Source organism: Python bivittatus, unplaced genomic scaffold (genome assembly GCF_059951505.1).
Source record: "Python bivittatus isolate LINGU-HERP-01145 unplaced genomic scaffold, Pbiv_v1 ctg000340_np1212, whole genome shotgun sequence".
Taxonomy (NCBI): Eukaryota; Metazoa; Chordata; class Lepidosauria; order Squamata; family Pythonidae; genus Python; species Python bivittatus.
The window spans coordinates 23,554,075-23,577,746 of NW_028277056.1; the positions used below are offsets into that span (position 1 = coordinate 23,554,075).

A 23,672-nucleotide genomic window follows, 5' to 3' on the forward strand; every position below is an offset into this window, starting at 1 on the left:
GGGATGAGGTGCTGCCTCAGTGTGGTTGTTCCTTTTCTAGTTGCTGCCAAGCTCCAAGCTCTGCTCTTAAGCAGTATTGCTTTTGAGCACTCCATCTGAGCTCCCAAGCCAAGCTCCAGGCAGGAATCCCACCAGGATATGTTGCTTACTATAGCTTGTGGTCCTGGCAGTTGACTGATAGTCCTCTTGCCTGCCTGTAATAGCTGTCAATCTCCACGTGTTCCTTCCCTCTTCCTTGCCTGCTTGCTGTTTTCCTATCTCCTTTTCTCCTACATACCCCCACACACTCTGTCTTAGCGTTTGCTTTTGTAAGCTAAGGGCCTGGGTGGGGTGAGGCTGCCCATGGATTTCAGCATATCCTTGAAAATGCCAGGGTGTGGCTCAATTAGCCAGGCAGCTGGAACACCAGCATAGATGCTTGTGAGTAAATTTCTGAATGAATGCATGCATGCATGCAGGAGCCTATCTCTCAGATTTCTGGGGCTGTAAACTTTTACAACCCTTTGAGAAAAAACCTGGGCTGTGCTGAGCCTTGGGGAAGTGGGGTGGTAAACATTTCTGCCTGGCTGCAGCAGCTTTTCCCAAGCGCAATCCCAGCTTCACTTCTTCACAGTATCAGTAAAGCAGCAATGAGCTTCTGGGCTGAATGGCCATGGTCTGATTTTATGGTGACCTGACATTTTGCCAGCAGTTGTGGGCGAAATGTCATCTTCAGAGGCAGAGTGAGCAGCTTTGTAGCATACTTTTCAATAGCTCACAGGGAACTGAACAGAGACTGACTGGGCTCTTTGAACCTGGCAAGCTGATCTCTGAATGGTCCATGTTGCAGGAATCCAAGAAAACAGACCAATCAAAAGTCTCCCTGCTCAAAGAACTAGTCAACAGCCTGGCTCAAGGATCGGACAATTAGGAACTGGTACTCAGAATTTCTTCAAAATGAACCAATTGGAAGTTTTAGACAAGGAACCAATCAGGAACCAACTTGAAAGATCATAACTGCATGAGAACCAATCTAGTTAATGAAAAGCAAATTTTCTTTAAATTAAACTGACGGGATATAAATGTAATCATCTTTCCAAAACAATAACAATTGGAAAAAGTCTCTGTCTTTCTCTGAGGAATTTTGTCTTCAGGATATGAAATGCATGTGTATTATCAGTTAAACCTTTCTGCATATATGGTTGCATCATCTTCTATTAAAAATAGAGCCAGGTTCTTATCTGATATTGGCTGGCAGTATTCCATTTACACCAGCTGTCTCATAAGATTCACATTTGGTACTTTTGAGTTATATTTAGCCACTGTAAATTAATATTTAATAAATTTAAAAGGCAGTGTATGTTTCATTTTTCCATAATAAATCCAGATATTTCTTGCAAGATTGCTAATGATTCTTGGGATTCTGCCAAAAGCTTGCAAATTTGATGCAGCATCTCTTATTGAGTATATCTTAATAAGATTTGCTACATGCACATATTCCACATGTTTTCAGAAAATTGTTTTAGGCAATTAATGAGACTTTGTATTTAATTCCTTTAGGTTGATAGTATTGTCATGGAAGTCTTAATCCAGCATAAAACTAAGTCCCACTGATTTCCAACTTCAGCACATTCATTTATTTTTGGGATTATAGCTAGATCTTGTACTTTGCTTTTGATTGATTAAAATTCATAATGGTAGTTCCAGGATATCTACTAGTGATTCAACTTACATAATTATGCTTTTTACAGCTGTTTATTTAACAAAAGAATTCCAGAGTACAGAGACTAAGGAATCTTGGGCCCTGAATGGGTTCCTCATTCAGTCCACAGGCAACTTAAGGAAGCTCTTCCCCCCACCCCAATCCCAGTACAGCTCAAGTTCTGATCTGCTCTACAGGGGAAAGGGCTGAATGGAGATAACAAGTCCCCACCACCACCAAGGGTTTAAAATAGCTCCTATTATAATCAGTGAAGGTTATTTTAAAGTCTAATTACTGTGCAGAAGTGATTTTTGACAAGAAGGGTTGCTTCTCATGAGAGGAGGGGTTAATCCCCTACCCCATGTACTGACCACCTCTTAGAAAATTGCTTTCTGGATGCAGGGAGGCTTTAAAAGCCTCATTACAGGGTTTGGAGAGGGGTGAGTGATGTGTTCCTCTGCTTGAGGGGTGGAAGAAGGGAAGAAAGGAAGGAATGGAATTATATTATGCCCACTGCTGGTATGACAGTCCTAGTATGATTGTCAAGTTGGTTGATATTGGCTCTCCATCCTTTCTTGCTTGAAGCTGAAGTCATGGGTGAAAAGAAGAAAGTGGATAGCACTGTTCCACAACTGCTTGCACAAAAGGTTGCACAAATAATTCACTCTGCTGTGCATAGGCAATAATTCTGCAGCATCTTATACAAGTGGAATAACTGTCTTAGACATTTACCTTATAGCACTATCACATACCATGTAAACCTCTAAAATGAGTAGAAATTACCTAATGTCTAATTAATTTGTTATATCCTATATACTTTGGCTTAGACATTGTGCTCCTGAATGATCCATGTCTATATGCTTGGAGACCTTCTAGTAGTAACAGAGAGTTATAGAGGATCTGCCTCCTTTGGATTTATGCTTCATTTTCTGACAAGATGAAATGTATATTTCTTTAAATATTTAAAACACACATCAGGAGCAGAATTCAGTAGGCTGAAATCTTCCCTCTGTCCTCTTTCTGTCCCCCCCTTTTGTGGGGGGGGGGAGTGAGCAACTGCTGTTAGTTTAAGCAGGTTTGTTTGGAGAAGCTCCTTGTGGTATCTGCTAAGCTTGGCAAGATACCTTGTTGGAAAAATATGGCTCTCTATGAACTGAAGAAGAGAAATTGTAAGCAGCCTTGCACTATTCTTGGCAGCTACTCAAATGTGAGCTATTTGCATTTTATATTTTAATTAGTCCATGAGAAGAGAAATGTTTCCTTTTGATATAGTTTAGTTGTTGTTATCATTATTATTTAAAATAATAGTGTGTGAATTCAAACTTAAATATATTTGTTGGAAATTCCACTTCTTTCTTTGGAATAACTTTCTTTTTGTTACAGGTAGTATACTTTCCAGCTGTCCACAGAACTCATTTTATGCTGCTTTTAAAGTTTTTAGATTGTATATGTTTATCTTCAAGTCAGTTTTGACTCCTGGCAAGTGCCTGGAAAAGTTCATGTAGTTTTTTTAATAATAATTTTATTAAAGATCCCATGATACAGATAAAACTAATGCAAACTATAAAAAAGACTGGAAAGAAAAAAGAAAAGGTGCAAAGAAAAAAGAAAGAAGAAAAAAATTTTAAAAAGAGAAAGAAAAAAAATAAGTAACCTCCCCCTTGGTCCCAGCAAGTATAAACAACTTTAACAACTTATCACCATCTCTTGAAATACAACAAACAACCTCTTCATCCCATATCTCACCTCATTTTCTATAAACAAATCTTTAAAGCCTCATCATCCATCCTAATTAGCAAAAGTCCATTAAGGGTTACCAGATCTACAACATATCTTGTATAAATTTGATCTAATAAGCCCACTTGAATTCCTTTCTTTTACATTTATATCTCATTTTCTATCTTTAAACAAATCCCCCAAACCTCATCATTCAAGTCTAGTCAGTAAAAATCCAATAAAAGTTACCAGAGATAACAACATAACTGTTTTAGCCTTAATCCAATAAACTTAAAATGCAACAAATGAACTCTTTCCCATATAATTATTACCTACTGTATAAACAAAACCTTGAAACATCATCTTCCAGTCCTAGTAAAAAAAAAAAATTCAATTAAAGATTACCAGAGAGAGCAACCTATCTATTTTAACCTTGTCAAATAAACCAACTGAAAAGTTCATGTAGTTTTCTTGGTGATTTAAAAAACATTTTGTAGGTCACCTTAGAATAACATTTGGTTTGAATTGTAGCATATAAATTCTATTCAATGTTGGTATTTCATAATAGTTCAATAATCTAATCCTGTTCATACTTACTCTGGAATAAGTATGGAGGGTTTATCCTCAACAAATGTGCAAATTTTAGCCACAGTATAAACTGTAACTTTCTTTGAGGATGTGCAATTTCACACTTCTTTTGACACTGATAAAAGGACACCCTGTCTGTTTTGTCTAAAAGAACTCACACTGTTTCTGTGTGTGATTTAGGTCCCTTGGTTACAAAGCAAATGTTTTTATCAATTATTCTGTGTTATCTCAGTGTTAACCTTTAGGGGAGAAATGCTGCCTTCAACATGGTCTGTGTGATAATATATGTTGTTGGTATGCAAGAGTTGTTTACGCAGGACTATACAAGCAAGTCTCATGTTCTTGGAGTGCATGAAGTAGTTTTGCTAATCTGTCAGTATACTATGTGCTTGTGGATAAATATAGACTGGCAGCTACTCTGCAAGTTGTAGATCATCATCATACACTGAGGCTAAAAATTACCTCTTTGGTTATGGAAAATGTGTTCTGATCAGGAAGCTGCAGGTCGTCGACATTTAAAACCTGAAACTCCTAGCTTTGAATCTGAAGTTAATAAAAACTTCTGTAACAAAAAGACCAAGCCAGGGACATGAAGCAAGTCATTTTTTTCTCAGTTATAGAAACAAACAAATTTTAAGATTTGGAACTTTTTTGATACTGTCAACCTCATGGAGATTTCACTGGCCTGCTGGCGGCGATCCAGTGTGATCAGCTTAATAAAAGGACTTGGTAGGTAAAAAAAAAAAACCAACAAAAGCTCTCCACAAGTCTGTATTTTAAATTGACTTATTAGACTTTACTGCATTTTAAAACTTAAGAACCAAATATACATAGGTTTATAGATATAGATGTGGACAGGTAACAAAAAATACTGCCTGCTTTTGCTAAACCTTAATGAGGTTCAGATTCTTGCCTGAGATTTCTCTCTTCATTGGTCTTTTTTTATAATCAAAGCGATATCTTTAGTTTTATTGTGTATTTGAAAAGCTGTAGAAAGGGCATTATTTTGATCTTTTATCCTTGTAATGCATTTGTCATGTGTATTTCTATACTATCCTATCTCCAGTATTTAATTCTATATTATCATAGAGGACACAACACTATAATATAAGAGGAAAATTTAGTAGCAGGGTTGAGAATGGAGAAGGGTTATGAGCCAGAAAACCTACTTATTTATGTATTTATTTTTGGCAAGGAGAAAAAAAAGCTAACTGATGCAAAATCACAAGAATAGGATATTTATGTTTCTATCATTGTTCTTAATTTTAATTTTATATTATTTTATTACTTATTTTAATTATAAAATTAGAATGCATCCTTAAATTGCAACTGTAGTTTAAGTGGAGTGAAAGTGCATTGTGTACTGATATTTGTCACCATTTGTGGTGTTCCTTGAGTGGAAAAACAGTTGAGATTAAGAAACTTTCTTGAACACACAGTTATATGGTGAGGCTAATCTACAATCTAAAAAATCTCAGAAATCTTGTATGTTTTTTAATTAGTTTCCGGTGAATTTTCAGTAACAATTTAATTGTTCTGATTGTTTGGAAATCTCTGTATATAAGATTTTTAATGTGGGAAGATTCAAGAAAAGATTGTAAATTCACAAGACTGAATAATTCCTTAAGTAGTTACTATAGGATAAGAAATACTGTATGAATTACCATTGAAACTATTTCTTAGAGTCTTCTCAATTTAGTTTACATTTAACCTTAACCTGTCCTCTCATTGTCTGTGGATACTATTATGTTACTTTCAAGAGCAATGGTTGTTGATAATGCTGTAGATCTGACTCAGTTGTCACACATATAGAATGATGATGCTGTGTTGTGATAGTCTGCACTGGCCAGCTTTTTTCACATTTAAAGAAATATTATCAAGAATGTTCTATATGCAATAAATGGTGGCATACTATGCTGATCTCAGATGAGAGGAGAAATAAATTAGGAAAACTATATGTATTTGGAACAATGTTAGTTAAAAAAATTAGGCAGGGTTAATGGAATGTTGCCATATGGTAAAGCTTGAATTGTATATTGCCTGGTATAGAAGAATAAAATTACTTTTTCTGTTATGTAAACAACAGAAAAGCATCCAAATAATTAATGCATATGGTTTAACATCCCCTTATATTATTTTGCATTTCATTCAAATAAATAATTTTGAGAACTAAGTCAATCTGCTTCTGATTAATATTGGCTAGTATCCAAAATCAGTTAAATGTACTAACTATATTTCACTTTATGGGGGTTTATTATGAAAATTCTGTATCAGCTTAAGGAAATATTGCCTGTTTAGACCACATCCTAGAGGGAGTGGATCATCCAACTTTAAATGCAACTTTTAGATCTGATGAGTACCTGTCCGGTTTATTCATTAATATTTAATATACCTGTCAGTATCCATCTAGGCAGGTATTCAGCCTGGCACAGTCTTTTATTTTGCCTTGTAAAATCCTGATTTCTTTGGTTCTCATGGAATTAATGTGATTTTTTTCTTTTTCCCTCTTTCTCCAGTGTTATACTCCCATTTGTTGTAATTTCAGTTATTTCCAGCCCAATCTTATGCACTTTTTTGAAGTAGCTCCCCCTGAGTTCCGTGGAGCTCACTGCAACCACCAATTAAGAAAGCTTCCTATAAAACCTTTTCCAAGGGCATAACTGCATATAAGCTTAATGATGTCATTATATGATGGCATCATTATTTCTTAATGAAATGCTAGGTGAGAACAGTAGAAGAGAGATTGTTTTTCAGAATAGATTGCACAGGGAAATTTAGGTCTCCTTGGCTGGGATTCTCTCTGCAATAATTAGTTTATGTCTGTGTATTTGTGTGTGTGTGTGCGCGTATATACACACGCACACACAGGAAGGGAACTGACTCTATGATACTGCATTTGAGTAGGATGGTTTCAACCTCTCTGTATGCTTTTATCTTCTTTGTGTTCTGCATTTTGGAAGACAGTGCCCTTGTCTAATATTTAATTTTAACAACTCTACAATGTCTTTACAAATTTCACATTAAAATAATATTAGGCTTCAATCCATTCAACATCTTAATATTCTAAATTTTGCAAGCTCCTTAATAAAGTTATATAGTATATATTGGAATAAAAACATATCTTATAATCTAAATGACGTTGTATTAAGTATATATTGCATCTTTAATTTTCAGCCTCTCCAGTGGGTAACGGATACATTAAGCCACCAGTCCCTTCTGTTTCTGGCACACAAAGGGAAAAGGGACCTCCAACCATGCTACCTATCAATGTTGATCCAGATAGTAAGCCTGGAGAATATGTCTTGAAAAGTTTATTTGTTAACTTTACCACCCTGGCTGAACGCAAGATCCGCATTATCATGGCAGAACCTCTGGTAAGTCAAAGAGAAATTAACATTTCAACATGGGGTTAACTAAAACTAGTTTACAATCATTTTGCTGGAATATCTTGAGCCAGTGGAATATTACTGTTTTATTCAGTGTGGGGATTAAAGATCTGTAATATAGCAGCTCTGGTAAAGCTAAGAAATATATATGGAATCTGCTTGGGAAATGTATGCAGGTTGCCTTGCACACCTCAGTGGATAAGAGGAATATATGTAGGGAAAATGTATTAACAAGATCTTTTCATTAAATTGTATTTTTGCTGTAATATTTTAATTCTGTTGATACAGTATATTGTTAAACAATGAAACTATCTGGCTTATCTTGCCTTGGATTTTCTGGAGATATTTTGGTAGAGTGAGTGGAAGAGCAAATAGAACAACCAAGAAAGAGGAAGAAGAACTACTGAGAAAAAAGTCTGTCCTCCGTTGAGTGTAAGAACAGGGGGAGGGGAGTATCCTCTAGTCCCCTTCTGATCCAGTTGAGTGAAAACCAGTTGGGAATTGGTGGGTTGAGGCTGAAAAGGTGGAGGAAGAGTTTATTGTAGTTTTGTTAGTATGGAGAGAATAATGTGAGGTTGGTAGAGTTTTATTGTAATAGCTGTAACTCTTGAGTATGGTTGTTATCTGGCATTGAGGTGAATTGATAGGACTGGAGATGGAGGAGAGGATAATGGTAGTGATGGTTAGGTAGTAGAAATAGCATGAGGTAAAGAGGTGAGTTATTCCAAGGGAAGAGATTGGAACCTTGGTGCCAATTTCTACTTCTGAATCCCCTTGCCCCAGTATCTACTTTTAAGCCAGGCATCTGGGTCACTGCATCATGCTGGACTCAGGATGATTCTTTTGAATGCCAAGTCTGCCTATAATAAATCTAGCACCATCCATGATTCAGTTGTGGATGACAGGACAAACCTGACATGTGTATCACCAAGAACTTGGTTTTACAAAGGGGGAAAGGGATGTGTGCCCCTCACTGAAATCTCTTCAGCGAGGTTTCATGTGTGCTACCAGCTCCTGGGGCAAGAGGAAAGAAGTGAAAACTATATACTAGCAGATTATGGGTATTGCAAGAAACACTGCTTCACAAATGTGAGTGATATTTGTGAGGCTGACTAGTGAGTGAAGTTGAGGGTGCTGCTAGTGTAGAAGTTTCTTGATCTCATTACTATAGTGGATGTGGATTCACCCAGGCTGCTGGGTTAGGGCAATTTCTGCCTCCCCTTTTTGAGTTCAGAAACAGTTCAGGAATTTCTGGCTGCTATGATGTGATTCACTAACCTGACTCAGGTATCTGGCCACATGTTAGATCTGGCATTTACCTTGGGGCAGATAAGATGTTATTTGGTGCTTAGGGACTTTTCCACAAATCCCTTGTTGTAGACAGACCATCTTCTTGTGGTGATGGAGCTAACTGAAGCCAGCAACATGAGGGTTATAGTGGCTCTTAATGGATCCAGTTATCTTGTGAGCAGCTCTGTCAGATGCTTTGTTAAGCAGCCAAGGTTCTCAGTAGGATTGCCCCTAAAGTATTGAATGACCTCTCCCTGACTGTTGATCCGGCGGAGCTTATTGGTTCTCTGAGGAGCTTCAGAAAATGAAATGGGTGAAAGGACATCTCAAGTGACTTAGGTGGAAAACAAAAAGTCAGAGTGACCAGATTTGGGTATGAGATTACATTCAAGTCTACTCCATGGCAATAAGGTAGCAAAGCAGAATTACATTTCCCAAAGAACATCTAGTTTATGACAGTGCTTATGAGATACTCTTAAAATAGCACTTAAAAGATAATGGAAAGATCTATGCGGTATTCATCCTCCTGAAAGAGTCAATGAATTTTGGTCAGCATTTTCATGGTCCAATGACAAAATTCACACAACTTTTCCATTGTGCCATTCTCTTTGCCCGTATGGAGTAACTGTATGGAATATCAATCTTAGATATTAATCTGTTAGAGAGAAATGAATAATTTTGTTATAATTTGGAGGTATCCTATCTGACATAATACAACTCTAACATGATTATGAGCCTTAGGCACTTTTTCATATACCATATTCTGTTCTATGTGAAAGGAGACCCTGTTTTACTGCTTACTACCTACCTATAGGGAGCAAAATGTTTCTCATTCCTGAAGATTTCAAAATCTATTTCTTTCGGAATAGTTCAAGGCTCAACTGCTAATAAACCTGTATTTTTCCACTGAGACTTGAGTCAAAATGTAAAATGGAGAGTATTTTAGAACCATGAATATATATAAGAATTGGCCCATCATTGTAGTTATATTTCAACCTTTCTATATTTCTAATAAAAATTATGGTATAAGATTTCTTTATAAATGATTTCTAATTATTTATTTATAGAAGTTGATGTTTTTGTTTAGGCTCACATCTCTAAAACAAGATGAGTAGCCTGTTTGGCCATTGCAAGTCATATACTTATCTCACAGAAATATTGAATGAAAACCAGTGATGTATCAAATTTCCATTTACTTCAAATGAAAAGAAAAAAATGTAGTCATCATTAAATAAATTAAAAATGAGATTGGGATTTGGGTTGCTGGTTGGAGTGAAAGAAAAATTAATATTCTTCAGAAGCACCTGATAATAACACTACAGAGAAAGAAGAGGGGAGAAATACTTATTGTAAATTCTTGCTTGAGTGAACCTCAATTCCTGGTGAGTACATTGACAAATCTATAAAGTTTTCTTTGCAACAGTACAAAAATACTCTCCCCCTGCTTTCGTATAAGATTTTGTTTTTCAGTTTTCCAATCAGACCTACGGACCTAGGTCTCCTGATCAGGTCCATCCAAGTACTAAGCAGTTCTGACTATTTAGCTTTTTGAGATTAGTCAGAGTAGGCTAGCTGGGACAGAAATACTGATATTTTCTACTGAATGACTGATTCTTTATATACTGGTTGTGTTGTCCTATAAGATATTTATTCATGATGCCATATCCCAGCTGCATCACTACAAGCAATGCGAAGGGAAAGCCAATTCCTTGAATACCTTTATTTCAACAAATACACTCGTGCATGCAGGGGATGAAAAAGACATTGGAACAATGTTGTATTCTGTTGCAGGATGGGGTTTACTTTGTACCATTCCTGCAAAGCATTTGTTCAGATGAGATATGTAGCCATGATTTAGGTAAGCATAGTTTGCAGATGACATTTAAGGCTCTGTACCATAACCACAGTCTTGAATATGTACTTAGTTCAGATGTCCACAATATCTAAACCTAACTACAGTATGACACTTTTTGTGTTAAACTACGTCATGCTGTGCGGCAGTTTAGGTGCTGCCTAAGCCACAGGTTGCTTAGCTGCTGCTGCCTTCTTAGCTCAAGGATGTACTTTCCTGGGACCACCCAACTACAGTGCAAGCTAAGGAAAAGACACAGCTTCTTTATTGGTCTGCTGACAGACGCAGTGAGTATGCACACCCATGCCAGATCCAAAGTGCTTTTCCCGCTTCAGATAATACTGCATACCTCTAAAGAAGACTAAAAACAGCTTCAGTCTTAGAGCTTTTCCATACCAGAATATCACTTTCAGAAAGGTTGTCTACCTTGTGGTTAGTCTGATTGTGTACTCATGCTGGTCTCTGGAAGTCAACATTTCAAATAGGTACAAATGGAAGAAGGCAATCTTTCACATAACGGGATCCCATGCTTTATAAGTTTTTCAAGTTAAAATCAGCATTTGGACTTGGGTTTGGAAATGCATTGGAAAGTAGTATAGCCAACAAAGCACAGCCTGTCCCAGTTTAATAATCTTATTGCTCTAATATCTACTAATTGTAGTTTCCAATTTTTTTGAGGATGCAATGCCCTGTAATAGTTTAAATAGGAGATTATCAGACTCTATAACTATGTCTAATATGCCAGGAACATATGAGAAAAGGGAATCATTGCTTTGTCTCTTCCCTTTCATATCAGGTAGATCTTTAACACTTTTACTGATAATTGCTAGTGAGGATGTATTTATGTGTATGCATGAAGATTCAAATAAGACCCACTTCCGTGTTTTTAAGATATTTTCAGGGATGTCTTTGACAACTTTACTGTTTTTATTTTCTCCATAAGGGTAGAAAATCAAGCTTTGCATTCAGAACAAGTCCACTTTCAAAATGCATTAAATAGGTAGTTAGCTTGATATATCTATTAGTGTATTAGGTTCTTTTTGGCTCTTCTCACTGCCTTAATTATTCATATCAATTGAAGTTGAGATTCATGAGATCCATAAAATATTTCATACTTTAAGTTGTAGATTTTATGTGAATAGTTACCCAGTTTATTTCTTATAGTTACAGAAAATACAGAAAGCAGTGGTTAATAATGGCATAAGGATATTTTTGTTTCTGTTAATTGCTTGAGAATGTTGTCATGAGTGCCTGGCCTTTATGACTCCTAGGGGGAAAAGGTGTCTGGTGGTTTCTACATTTTATCTGTCTGTCTGTCTGTCTGTCTGTCTGTCTGTCTATCTATCTATCTATCTATCTATCTATCTATCTATCTATCTATCTATCTATCTATCTATCTATCATTAGTACTAGCAGATTCCTGTGGTTTAAAAAAGGCTGCAAAAATGTTTCTGAATCTTGCTTTAGCCTGAGTATTCCCAAACTAGGATACTTGTCTAGATTATTGGTATTTCTTTCTAGGGTATTTCATGCCCTAGTCACCTCTTGTTTGGACTTCTGTAATGTGTTGTACATGGGACTGCCCTTAAAGAGTATCTGGAATCCTCAGCTGGTGCAAAATGCAGCAGGCACAGGAAGTTATATGTACACATCACATCTCTGCTCCATGAGCTGCACTGATTGCTGGTTTGCTTCCGGGTCTGATTCAGGCTGCTGGTTTTGATCTTTAAAGCCCTTCCTGGCATGGGGCTGGGGACCGCCTCTCCCCGATTTACAGCTGCCTGTCCCATCAGGTGTGGCAGAGAAGGCATGCTGTGGGTCCTGTCTGCCAGGGAATTACATCTGGCAGGTCCCAGGAGGTGGGCCTTCTCTGCTTTGGCACCCACCTTGTGGAATCTTCTCCCCCCAGAAGTGAGATTAGCTCCATCTCTCTTTAACATTCTGCAAGTCCCTCAAGACCTGGTTATGTTATGAGGCCCCAGGGGATCAGGGAGATTTTGCAATGGCTCCCTTATTGTGGTTAATATCATCCTCTCTTGTTTTGTATGCTTTTTATATTTTAAACTTTTTAATTATGATTGTTTTATGTGTATTTACTATTTTTTTTCTTAATTAAGTGTTGTACACTGCCCAGAGTCACTCTCTTGTGAGATGGGTGGCTATACAAATATAGATAGATAGATAGATAGATAGATAGATAGATAGATAGATAGATAGATAGATAGAGTTATTTTGGACATTGAAGTGTTCTCCCACAATTTGGTTAATAATTTTTTGAAAGAGGGAATCAGATGACCTTTCCAGTAAGAAGCATATGATATCCTTGGAGCAGTAAACATAAACAAATGTAATTCAGTTTACTCAGAGGCAATATATGGTTTAGTAAAATGTAATAAGAATACTGCAGGTTGAAATGGAAATTTGACTTTTAAAATTTCTTTAACTGTAGTATGAATCATTTCCCAAAATTATTAAGCTTTACAACATTGCCACTAATATGAAAAAAATGATCTGACCTGGTCATTACATTTCCAACAATTTTTAGAAAATGAATTATCCACTTTAGCAATCAAAACTGGAGTGATAATACCAATGATAAAATATCTTGTATCCATTTTCTCTAAGTATATTATCTGGAATAAATTTAATATTCTTACATACAAATTCCCATTGTTGCATCTTTATTACTGCATTCAAATTCTGCGTTCATTTAATAATGGAATCTTTGTGGGTTCAAATATATATAATGATACAAAGAATTTTAAACATCAACATTCAATTGAAACCATAATCTTTCTTATTGGGATTAATGGACAGCCAATTAGAAAAGAACCATGGAAGATTGTTTTTATATATGATTACTGCTGCAAGACTATTATATGCACAAAAATGGAAAGACTCTGAAACCCACAATGAACGAATGGTTGGTAAAGATGACAGAGATGGCAAAAAAACCCAGGTTATCTGAGGAACCGCCTCGCCCTGGTCACTTCAGCCTGTCCCACTTGGTCCAGCAGAAGGGGCAAGTTGCAGACCCCACCGGTCAGGGAATTTCAATTGGTGGGGTCTAGGCAGAGAGCCTTTTCTGCTGCAGCGCCCGCCCTATGGAACATCCTGCCTCCTGAGGTCTGGTGTGCCCCTTCCCTCATGGCCTTCAGGAAAGGTATTAAATCCTGGATTTGCCAGAAGGCCTGGGGTCCAGAGGGGGGCCCGCACCTGTGGAGATGGCTGGTGGGATGATGGGTTCCCCCCCCCCCAGCATCTTACAGGTTTTTATAGGGCCAAAATTAGAGGAGGGTTTTTAGGGCATTTTTAATAAGTTTTTAAATTATTTATAGTTTTTAGCCATCTTGGAGAGAATTGTGTTTTTTCTTTTTTATTGTGAGCCGCCCAGAGTCACCTGTGGGGGAGATGGGCAGCATACAAGCCGAATAAATAAATAAATAAATAAATAAATAAAATTAACTTGTTTGATTAGAGAAAGGTCAACGACTAATTTATCAGTGACTGGAAACCCCTTATGGACTTTTTGCCGAAAAATGAACTTGTGATTTATAGGTTTGAAGATTAGAAAGAGTAGCTTATGGAAAGAAGGAAATTATGATGTAACTTTACAGAGACAAGGCAAAATATAAATGTATTTATAACCACTGTCAAGTAGATATGAAGCTGCTGCTTTATAATCTTTTCTTTTCTTTTTTTTTCTTTCTATTTTCTATTTTTCACTATTTACTATTTTTCTTTGTTATCTTTATTTACTTTTATGGTTTTTACTTTGTTAAAAATTTATTCAATAAAAATTATAACAAAAAATAATGGAATCTTGGATTTTTGGTATTTAATCATAAAGCATGAACAGTATGCAGATGAGTTGACGGCTATCCACAGTGTGGAGGGTTTTTTTAGTACATTTCAATATCCTTCAGCTTAATGAAGATAAAACTGCTTACAATTGGTATTGGTAATTTGGGATAGCTTGCTAGTACAGTTTGTACTTCATTTAATATTTTGTTTTGTGAAAATATAAACCCTTTTTCTTGGGAGTATATTGTTTAAACTGGAACTTTCAGTCATCTAGTATCAATTTGAAATGTTTTTTTTTTTTAATCTGCTAGGGTTTCAACCGAAATAATATATATAAAACAGAATGTAAAAATATTAACATTGAAGGTTGAAATGTTGAACTAAAATAGCTGATCTACATTCTAATCGTAAATGCCAGTTTATGGAACCAAGCACAATCTTACCAAAACGAGCTCAAGTCTTACTGGTTTCAGAAAAAGAGTTAAGTAAATAACTATGCATGTACATAACCTTCTTACCTTGAAATTCATGGGAATGAAAATTGCTTAACCTGGTTGGATTGTACTTAAAATATTTAATTTCAACCACAGTGTTACTTGGGAAACAGTCATGAGTTTGCCTTTATACATACCTGTTTATTTTATTAAGGAGCAATTTTAAAAACTGCTGGTCCTGTTAGATCTGAAGAGAAAAAAAGGGCTCAGATGTTAGGTGTTGTGATAATCCAACTGAAGATGCAAAGATAAACTGTTTACTAACACTGGTCTTCTTACATTCTGCTACATTCAGAAGTAAGAAAGTAAATACAGTAACTTTTTTCTTCCCTAATTTTTATTTTCTACCTGGCTTGCCAACTAAGTCCTTTGGTTGTGACTACAGTTTACCGCATAACTACTCCAAATATTTTTAGAACAACAATGCTGTATTCTCAACCCACTAACCCATTTCATTGTTGCCTTATTTTACAGCACATAGTGTTGGTAGTTTTCTCACAAAGTTTAAAACCTTCCAGATGCTTCCAGGGAGCTTTATTTATCATTTTGTCATAAGGTATATTCCAGCTTTTGTTCCAGCATTGCAGGTCTCTTTTTAAAGGGAAAAAGAATCTAGGCCAGATGTAAGAAAATTTCAAGATATGTATATTTTCACATGCCCTGGATATTGGAGGAAGTTTTCTCATTCATAACTAGCAGTTAAAATTGCTCACTTTCAGAGACATAGCAAAGACAGTTAGGCTTAATTTGAAATTGACAAACCTATCTGTCAAATAATTAAATAAATAACAAGTGTCCTATAGTATATAAATGAGGTGCAGAGAGAAGAAAGAATGTTTAGACTGACTGAAATCAGGGGTGTCTGCAATGGTGGGAGGAGTTTAAAAAAGTCAAGATGTCAGCCATAACCATGCAGTCAAAGTCCCCTTTTTATGTGGGTCATGATACATGTAAAAAGGGGACTTCAATTGCATGGTTGTGGTTGCCGTCTTGACTTTTGGGATGTTCCCAGAACACCCTAAGTGATATAATGCTAGAAGAATAAACCTTACGTTTCCTAAGAGCTTTAAATGTACTTCCACTCAGAAAGCCTTCCCTCTCTTTCAAATCTTCAGCCCCTCTTCACTGTTATTTCTCTCCTTTATGGGGTTAGCTGTCTAGGAATGCCCTTCCATTCTCATAGCTAGATTTCACTTTTCTCATGGCGGAAGCAGGTTTTAATCAAGGAGGCGCTACATGTCCGTGCAGCTAGTCTATTACATTTGGCCTTGCTTAATAAATATTTTGAATATATTAATTTGGTTACTTTTTAATTTGCATTTTTCATTATTCGCATTTTGATCATTTTTATGTGTGATGGAACAGATGTCTCCTGCCTTGTTCATATAGTTCATGGAAATTATTTATTCTCTGAGTAGCTCTGGATCCGTTGCTGCCTGCATACATCAGTCAATACCTGCTTTGCAAACCCTTGCTAGTAGACCATCATCCAGATCACTCAGACCACAGTCCCAGCAATCATTTCTCTTTTGTCAGCACCATTTCCATGGTCAGTATTATTGTTTCCGTTTCCTGGTCCTCTTCTGCGGACTGGATGGATAAATAAGAACACCATGTGTTAACCCAGGAAGTATATCAGGGTTGAAAGACATTGTACAAGATGTCATACTTGGCATACCACCTTGGAAACTTAGAGAAGGGGTAGAATATATATATAAGAAAAACAATAGTCCCAACCATATGCTGGGATTCAAGTAGTTTATTAGCCTGTATCTTGAGGTTCTAAGCCTATCAGTGAGTTCTTAGCAAAAGGTGAGTGTCCTCATGCTTCGATTGTAGATCATATGCATCTACAGTATACAGTTATAAATGACTTTAGAGATTGTTAACTGCACCTCATATCATGCTATTCCAGATCTCAAAGGAATATGGTAAGTGGAATGAATTTTATATATGCATATAAATACAAACAGTAGTGATAAAGCCAGTGCTTAAATTAAGTCATAATATTCAATCCTACAAGCTTAAAAACAGAATAATTGGAAGAATATTTGGGACTCAAGAAGGAGTTCATACTTCCATTTGAAATTTATTAGTGAGGTCAAGAAACATGGCACTATCTTTTGGGGCTGCCATAACTCCTCTTTTACCTCACAAACTGTAATTATTATGACTTTTAAAAATCTTTAGTTATTTCTGATAAAGCAGAAATAATTGTGACCTTGAGAGCCTTTTCAATTTTAATTTTTTAAAAATATATCTTGTGAAATAACTAGATTATGTATTGTTTTTAAATTCATTGTATATTCATGCTGATGAAAGTTCAGGTTATGAAAATGAAACTTTAATGGAACATTGGTAATTAAAATGGGAATATGTCTATTGGGTGCGCTTTGGTTCTTATATAACAGTTGCTTCAGTCCAAAATAAGTGAATTGCTGAAAACAAATAAACCCCTTTTTTACTAAATTCAGTGGCTGTAGATTTTGGCTCCGTATTTAGCCAAAAGATATTGAATAAATTGCAACAGAAACATTTGGGTGGAGTAAAGAATGTTCTTCCCCTTTTGCAAATAAATAGGCAAATAGAGACTTGAGAAATCTTCATACAGCAATTTCCAATTAGATTAGATGAATTTCTCATGTACTTCAATAAAATTTTGGATTTGCTAATATGGGAAGATAGAGAATCAATGGCTGTATTTAGGGAAAAAAACAAGTACTGGAAAGGAAAAGTGAGGTGATGGATCCCAAAGTAATTAAACCTGGTACATTTATAAATAACTTTTATTTTATGTATTTTTCATGAGTTCTTATGACTGCTGCCAGCAAATGCTATCCTTGTGCCTACACCAAACTACTTGCATAACCCATCTTTGATTCTCTACCATCTTCTCTTCTTGTCCTTGTGCAACCAGCATGATTATCTATCAGCCTTCCTGGCTTAGAACCAGCCAGTTCTCTGTTACCCAGCGAGACCTGTGCTGCGTTCCTGGCAATCGGCATCATTTCCCTTCCCGCTCATCAAATGAATCCAGAAAGCATGTGCAGGCAGGCAGATTGCTCTTCTGTGGCTGACCTTTCTCTGAGTGGAAAAGAGAGAGAAATTTTCATGTTCCCGGGAAGCCTCTTCCACCATGATGACAAACTGGCACAAGACTGCCTATTCAAGTAACTGGGGTCATGACCCACATCCTTTTTGCAAATAATTATGAACAACCTGCCACTTGGCTAGTAATAGTTTATTTAGAAAAAATAGTGCCTGATAATGCCTTGGATTTTATTTATTTTTTTGGTTCTTCTTAAAGTTTTGAAAGAAAATCTTTTTTTTTTTTTAAGGTTTCATTTCTAAAATCTTTTTCCTTTTTTGGGGAGGCTGGAAATCCGTACAAAGACAGTGTAGCATATCTTGTAATTCACTTCTAGAAATTTTGTATTTGCACTTCATTATTTTAAAACTCCACTGTGGTATTTCTCTGGAACTGATTTCTAGTTTGGAGTCTTAGAGAAAATCAGCGAGCACTTTGTGTCAAGAGACAACAATAATAATTCCTCCCCTTAATCTCCACATTTGCAATTGGTTTGCATTTTAGGCATCTTCAAAACCTGGAAGCTATCTTTAGTGCTGCTTCAGTGGAGCAATTGTTCCTAGTTGTGCCTGTTCTGATTAGTTCTAAATACTGCAAAGAGCCATTAGGGTATGAGAATGCATATTTTAATTTGTGCTGACTTGTGAAGCTGCTTGGCTTTTCCTAGCTAACTCTATACCTTCTTAATCTGTTTTCATCTGTGAGTCTTTGTTCTTTATTTCCTCAGCATGGAGCAATCATGCTTTTCCATCTGCTGTGTCTTGAGGCAGAACTGAGCTTGGTTCAGCTTTTTGTGAGCCCTGCAAAATGCCATAAAATGACTTTAATGTGCAAAAGCTAATCCATAGTGCACATCCTTAGAATGACTCAGTATGTGATGGCTACTGAGTATCTGTGTTTTCTTCCCCCTTTTCTTTCAACCTTTAATACTGAATTTGCTAATGATTACGAACTCTTTCTTGAAATAGATTTGCTTATTATCTACAGTAGTTCTGAGGGGCACAGAGGGCAGAACAACGATTCAATGACATAATTTCTGAGACACCAGAATTTTCAGCATGCTTCCACCTCTTCCCACCCCGGAACTTTTTTTTTTCATTTGTTTCTTGTGGACAGTTAGCAGGAAAGTGCTTTGGAGAGGCTCTAGGGATGCTCTGGAAGTCATGGGGATCAATGTCGTGATGGCAGTGTAACTGCCTCTGAAGGCCATCTACTGAGAGCCTAATGGGCCTCCATGTGCAGTTGGTTGGCCACTGTGAGAAAAGACTGCTAGACTAGATGGGTCCGGAGTCCAATCCAGCAAGGCACTGCTTATGTTCTTAAGATAGGGACTGGATGCTGCAGGCAATCTTCAGGATGCAGTTTCTCCACCCTATGAGAGGCATCTGACATTAGTGGTCTTAGTGAGAATCATAATTTGTTTCCCTGGCTGATGTCAGTTGCTTTGCTTGGACCTAAATCTGTAAAACAAAGAAACAGGCCTTTTCAAGGTAACCCATTGGTTGCACATACTGACCACATATTTGACAATTGGGCACAATATATTTCCACAGCTTCATTGTGAAATTCAGACTGGTAAAACTGCTAGAATGTGATCAAGAACTAAATAATTAACAATAGTGTAAGGTGATAAGAATGAAACTACTGATAGATAAGGTATATTTGGAGTAGGCTTGCAAAGATACAGAGGGGAGCTAAAACAGGAAACATGGCCCAGGTAATAGGCACTCCAAAAGATAAGAATTTTGTAAGTCCTGGGACATCAAAAGAAGGCTATGTGAGATAAGAAAAACAGGGGAATTCTGAGGAAGATGTTTTAAGTATTAAAAATACTAGTTGATCCTGTGAACATTTTTTCTGTCTCCTAATATGTTCAAGGTTATTCCCTATACTCTTACATAGAATAACTAAGGATTGCTCAGTGCACTAATGTTAAAAAGGGAATTTATAATTAGTCTGATAGTAGCAAATCTTCTAGATTTTAAAAATAAGCTTTTTAACATATGTATTGAAGTGGCAGCCAACAGTTTGCATGCTGAACATACAAATCCAAGACTGGAACAAACAGGAAAGACAATGTAGTAAATCAACAAATAGTTTCTCCCTTCCCTAGATTTTCATTTTGGGGTAACAGATTCAGAGGAACATATGCCTAATTAGAAAAATATATATGGGGGTGTAAATTTATCTTTCCTTCCTCCATAATTTCTGCAAGATAAAACCCACTGACTTCTCCACCCCTGCCCTTCAGTTACCCTGGTGACAGTTTATGATTAATTGTGATTTCTCAAATACTAGGTCTGCACATAATTCTGGATCCAAATCCTGGTTTAATAAGCCAGGATATGTTCAAGCAATGTGACTTATTTTGCTTTTTCTTGCATGTAAATGAATTAACAAGTTAGGATTCAGTACTTAAAATAGTTTTGTAAACCTGGGTCTGTAACTAAATGCTAGCAAATAAGACAAGTTTTTGGCTATCTGGTTTCAAGACAGCTTATAAATCTTACCTTAGTTGCAAACTTTGATATTTGATGTTGTGTACAGAATCCTGATATAAATAAATTTTAAATTGAATTGGGTTCGCCAGCACCTGACATAAAGAGACTGTATGTCAGAAGCACAATAACATTTTACAACAATAAATAATATACATTATATATTTTATTATAGGAAAAACCGCTGAGCAAATCTCTGCAACATGGAGAAGATCCACAGTTTGATCAAGTAAGTTATTTCTGAGACAAATAAGTTGCATGGCTTTTGTTGTCTGCACTGTAGTCCCATAGTTAGTATATGACTAGAGCAGAGGAGTTACAGCTTCATTAATCTTCCCTAACTGCTTTGAGGCTTTTGATAACTTCTGTTTTTTTTTGTTTTTAGGAAAATATATATTGTCATTCATTGTAGGGTAGAAAGCATAAGTGCAAGACTGAACCTACAATATACTATTGTACTTCCCCCCAATCTGCAGAGCCAATTCAAGACATGATGAAATTAAAAATTGGCAGTTTTTGCTTAAAATACATAATTTTAACTATTCATTTTAAGCCTTTCTCAAAGCTGAATAAAACTTTGTTTCAGCCCATATAGATTTCTTTGCAGCTCTGAAAAACTACAAAATGGTCTTACTGTATATTGCTTAATAATACAATCCAATTCTTTGTGGCAAATGTAAACTAGGGATAACGCAATGCTATTATAACATTTTGCACACTACATTTTATTTATTGACAGTCCTGTGAAAAAGTAAGTGCACCCCATTGAAATTGTTGATGTTTTCAACATATTTCAACATACACATATTTCATCTTCATTTCAACAATATTGATAAAGGAGATATAATATAAAAAATATCATGCACCATTTACATTGTGTATTCCATTGTGTACAATACATGCAAATTTTGCTTGTGGAAAAAGTAAATATAACCCTATATTTATCTGAAATATCTAAAATTAGAATCAGGTGTACTCATTTATGTGCAAATAATTAGAACATTGTTAGAGAGGATCTGGGAGGAACTTATTTAAACCTCAGACATTTAGTTTGATTTGCTCTTTTTTGTTGAAGTGTGTGGTATCACCATGCCTAAATTGAAAGAGCTCTCTCAGGCCTTCAGAAAGAAGGTTATAGATACCTATGAGTCTGGGAAGAGATTTAAAAAGATTGCTAAATAATTCGATATTAATTGTTCCACTGTCTGGAAGATGATCTACAAGTGGAAGAGATTTCAAACAACTGCAAAATTACCCAGGCAAGGCTATCCCAACAAGCTCAACCTTTGAGCAGAATGCAAGATGCTGAAAGAAGCCTCTAAGAACCCCAAAATTTCATCATGTGGCTTATAGGTAGCTCTCACCACTATTGATGTCAAAGTGCATGGGTTCTACCATTAGAAAGAAGCTGCACAAATTAGATCTACATAGGAGGTGTGCCAGGAGGAAACCTTTGCTGTCCAGAAAGAACATCAGAGCAAGACTAAAGTTTGCTCAAGAACACCTAGGCAAAGACCAGAACTTCTGGACAGACAAGGCAAGTCCTTAGAGGTAGTCTATTCAAGAAGCACCAACCATGAGTACTAACACTACCTTCATTCTAAGGTTACAGCAACAGAACCTTGCAAGTCTGAAAGTATATCTCTCCCCCCTCACTCTTACAATCCAAGAAACTAGGGAGGGTCCCTTCTGAAGCATTTGCCACACCCCCACTGCTTATATGGGCTAAGCTGCCTCTTGTCTGATCGTGGTCTAGTCTGCTGCTGCTGCTCCTCCTCCTGTCTCTCAAGGACATTCTCATAGACCATTACAAAGATAAAGTTATTTGGCCACAGTACCAGAAGACATGTTTGGTGAAAACCAAAGACAGCATTTCATGAAAAGAACCTGATACCAGCTGTAAAGCATGGTGATGAAAAAGTTATGGTTTGGGACTGTTTCGCTGCATCAGGGCCTGGGCAGCTCACCTTCATAGAATCCACTGCGAATTCTTCATTGTGACAGAAGGTGCTTGAGGATAATGTGAAACCATCTGTCAAAAGATTGAAGCTCAACCTAAAGTAGACCTTGCAACGTGACAGCGATCTTAAACATTCCAGTAAATCCATGAAGGGATATCTGGAAAGAAAAGAAAAGAAAAGAAAAGAAAAGAAAAGGAAGGTTCTGGAATGCCAAGTCAAAGCCCAGATCTAAACCCATCGAGATGCTTTGAGGCTATTTGACATGGGCTGTGCATGCAAGAAACCCTTCAAACATTGTACAGCTGAAAAAATTCTGCATGGAGGAGTGGGAAAAAATTCCTCCCAGTTGATGTCAGAGAGTGATAGACAGTTATAAGGAACTCTTGTTTGAGGTTGTTTCTGCCAAAGGGGGCAATATCAGGTATTACAACAAAGGCTGTACTTATTTTTCCACAGAAGAAAATGGCATCTCTCTTAATTTTTTGCTGGATATATGGTTGCAAAGTCAGTTTTTCATAGGGTTTTTTTTTTTGTTCAATTATATCACCTTTATCTATATACTGATGGAATGAAGATAAAATACTGATATGTCCACATACATTAAAAAAGGAAAAAAACCTACTTTTTCACATGACTGTATTTGTTTTAACATTTTTATCATGGTTTTATATGTGGGGAAAAACATCTCAATATAGTTTACATGTTACAGGGAAATGATGAGCTCCATAAGACAAGTACCTGAGCTATTATTTTGATTTGGCCTCTGTGATTGATACGTTTTTCAATTGTGCTGAATTTAAAATTGATTTCATAAAAGTTCTGAAAATTGATACATTGACTCCTTTTATTTATTTTTGGTTTCTCCCTCTCTCTCTTTCTGTCTCTTTCACACACATACAGTCGATGCACACTTTTTGATTTCACATGTTGGTAAAAACTACTTTATATTCAAATCTTATTCAAGTTGTTCAAGGAAGATAATCCATTATTAGTTCTATAAGAGCCTTAGCAACAGTTCAGTAGCTATTAAAGTTTTCCTGTCTCATTAAAATGTAAGACAGCAGTTGCTGGCAAAGTTGTACCAGTAATGTCTGCTGGTGAATGGTGTGTTACAGAGGGAATCTATCAAAGTCTATGTGAAAGGCCTCATGAGATTTAATTAGTACAACTTGGAGGAGGACTCATTACTAGAGGAATAAGAGTGTTTTAATCCAGCTCGAAGATCAGAAGTAGTTTGGCTGTAGAAAAAGATTGTGATGATCAAAACAAGGAGATAATATATTAATGTTTTAAATGTCTGAAGCAACAATTGTG

At 36.3% G+C, this 23,672-nt stretch overlaps 1 protein-coding gene across 5 annotated transcripts in view; it reads left to right on the forward strand.

Moving 5' to 3' along the window:
• FRY (FRY microtubule binding protein) overlaps positions 1 to 23,672 on the forward strand; it is a 200,375-nt gene that overhangs the window by 64,354 nt on the left and 112,349 nt on the right. For 4 of the 5 annotated variants that reach the window (XM_088140710.1, XM_088140707.1, XM_088140708.1 and 1 more), the window contains 2 exons: positions 7,160 to 7,359; positions 20,573 to 20,626. In XM_088140710.1, the coding sequence (XP_087996836.1) occupies positions 7,240 to 7,359; positions 20,573 to 20,626 (174 nt within the window). In that variant the 5' untranslated portion in view covers positions 7,160 to 7,239. Of the gene's footprint in view, positions 1 to 4,426; positions 4,715 to 7,159; positions 7,360 to 20,572; positions 20,627 to 23,672 lie in introns of those variants that run through there. The other variant, XM_088140709.1, reaches the window with a different exon arrangement.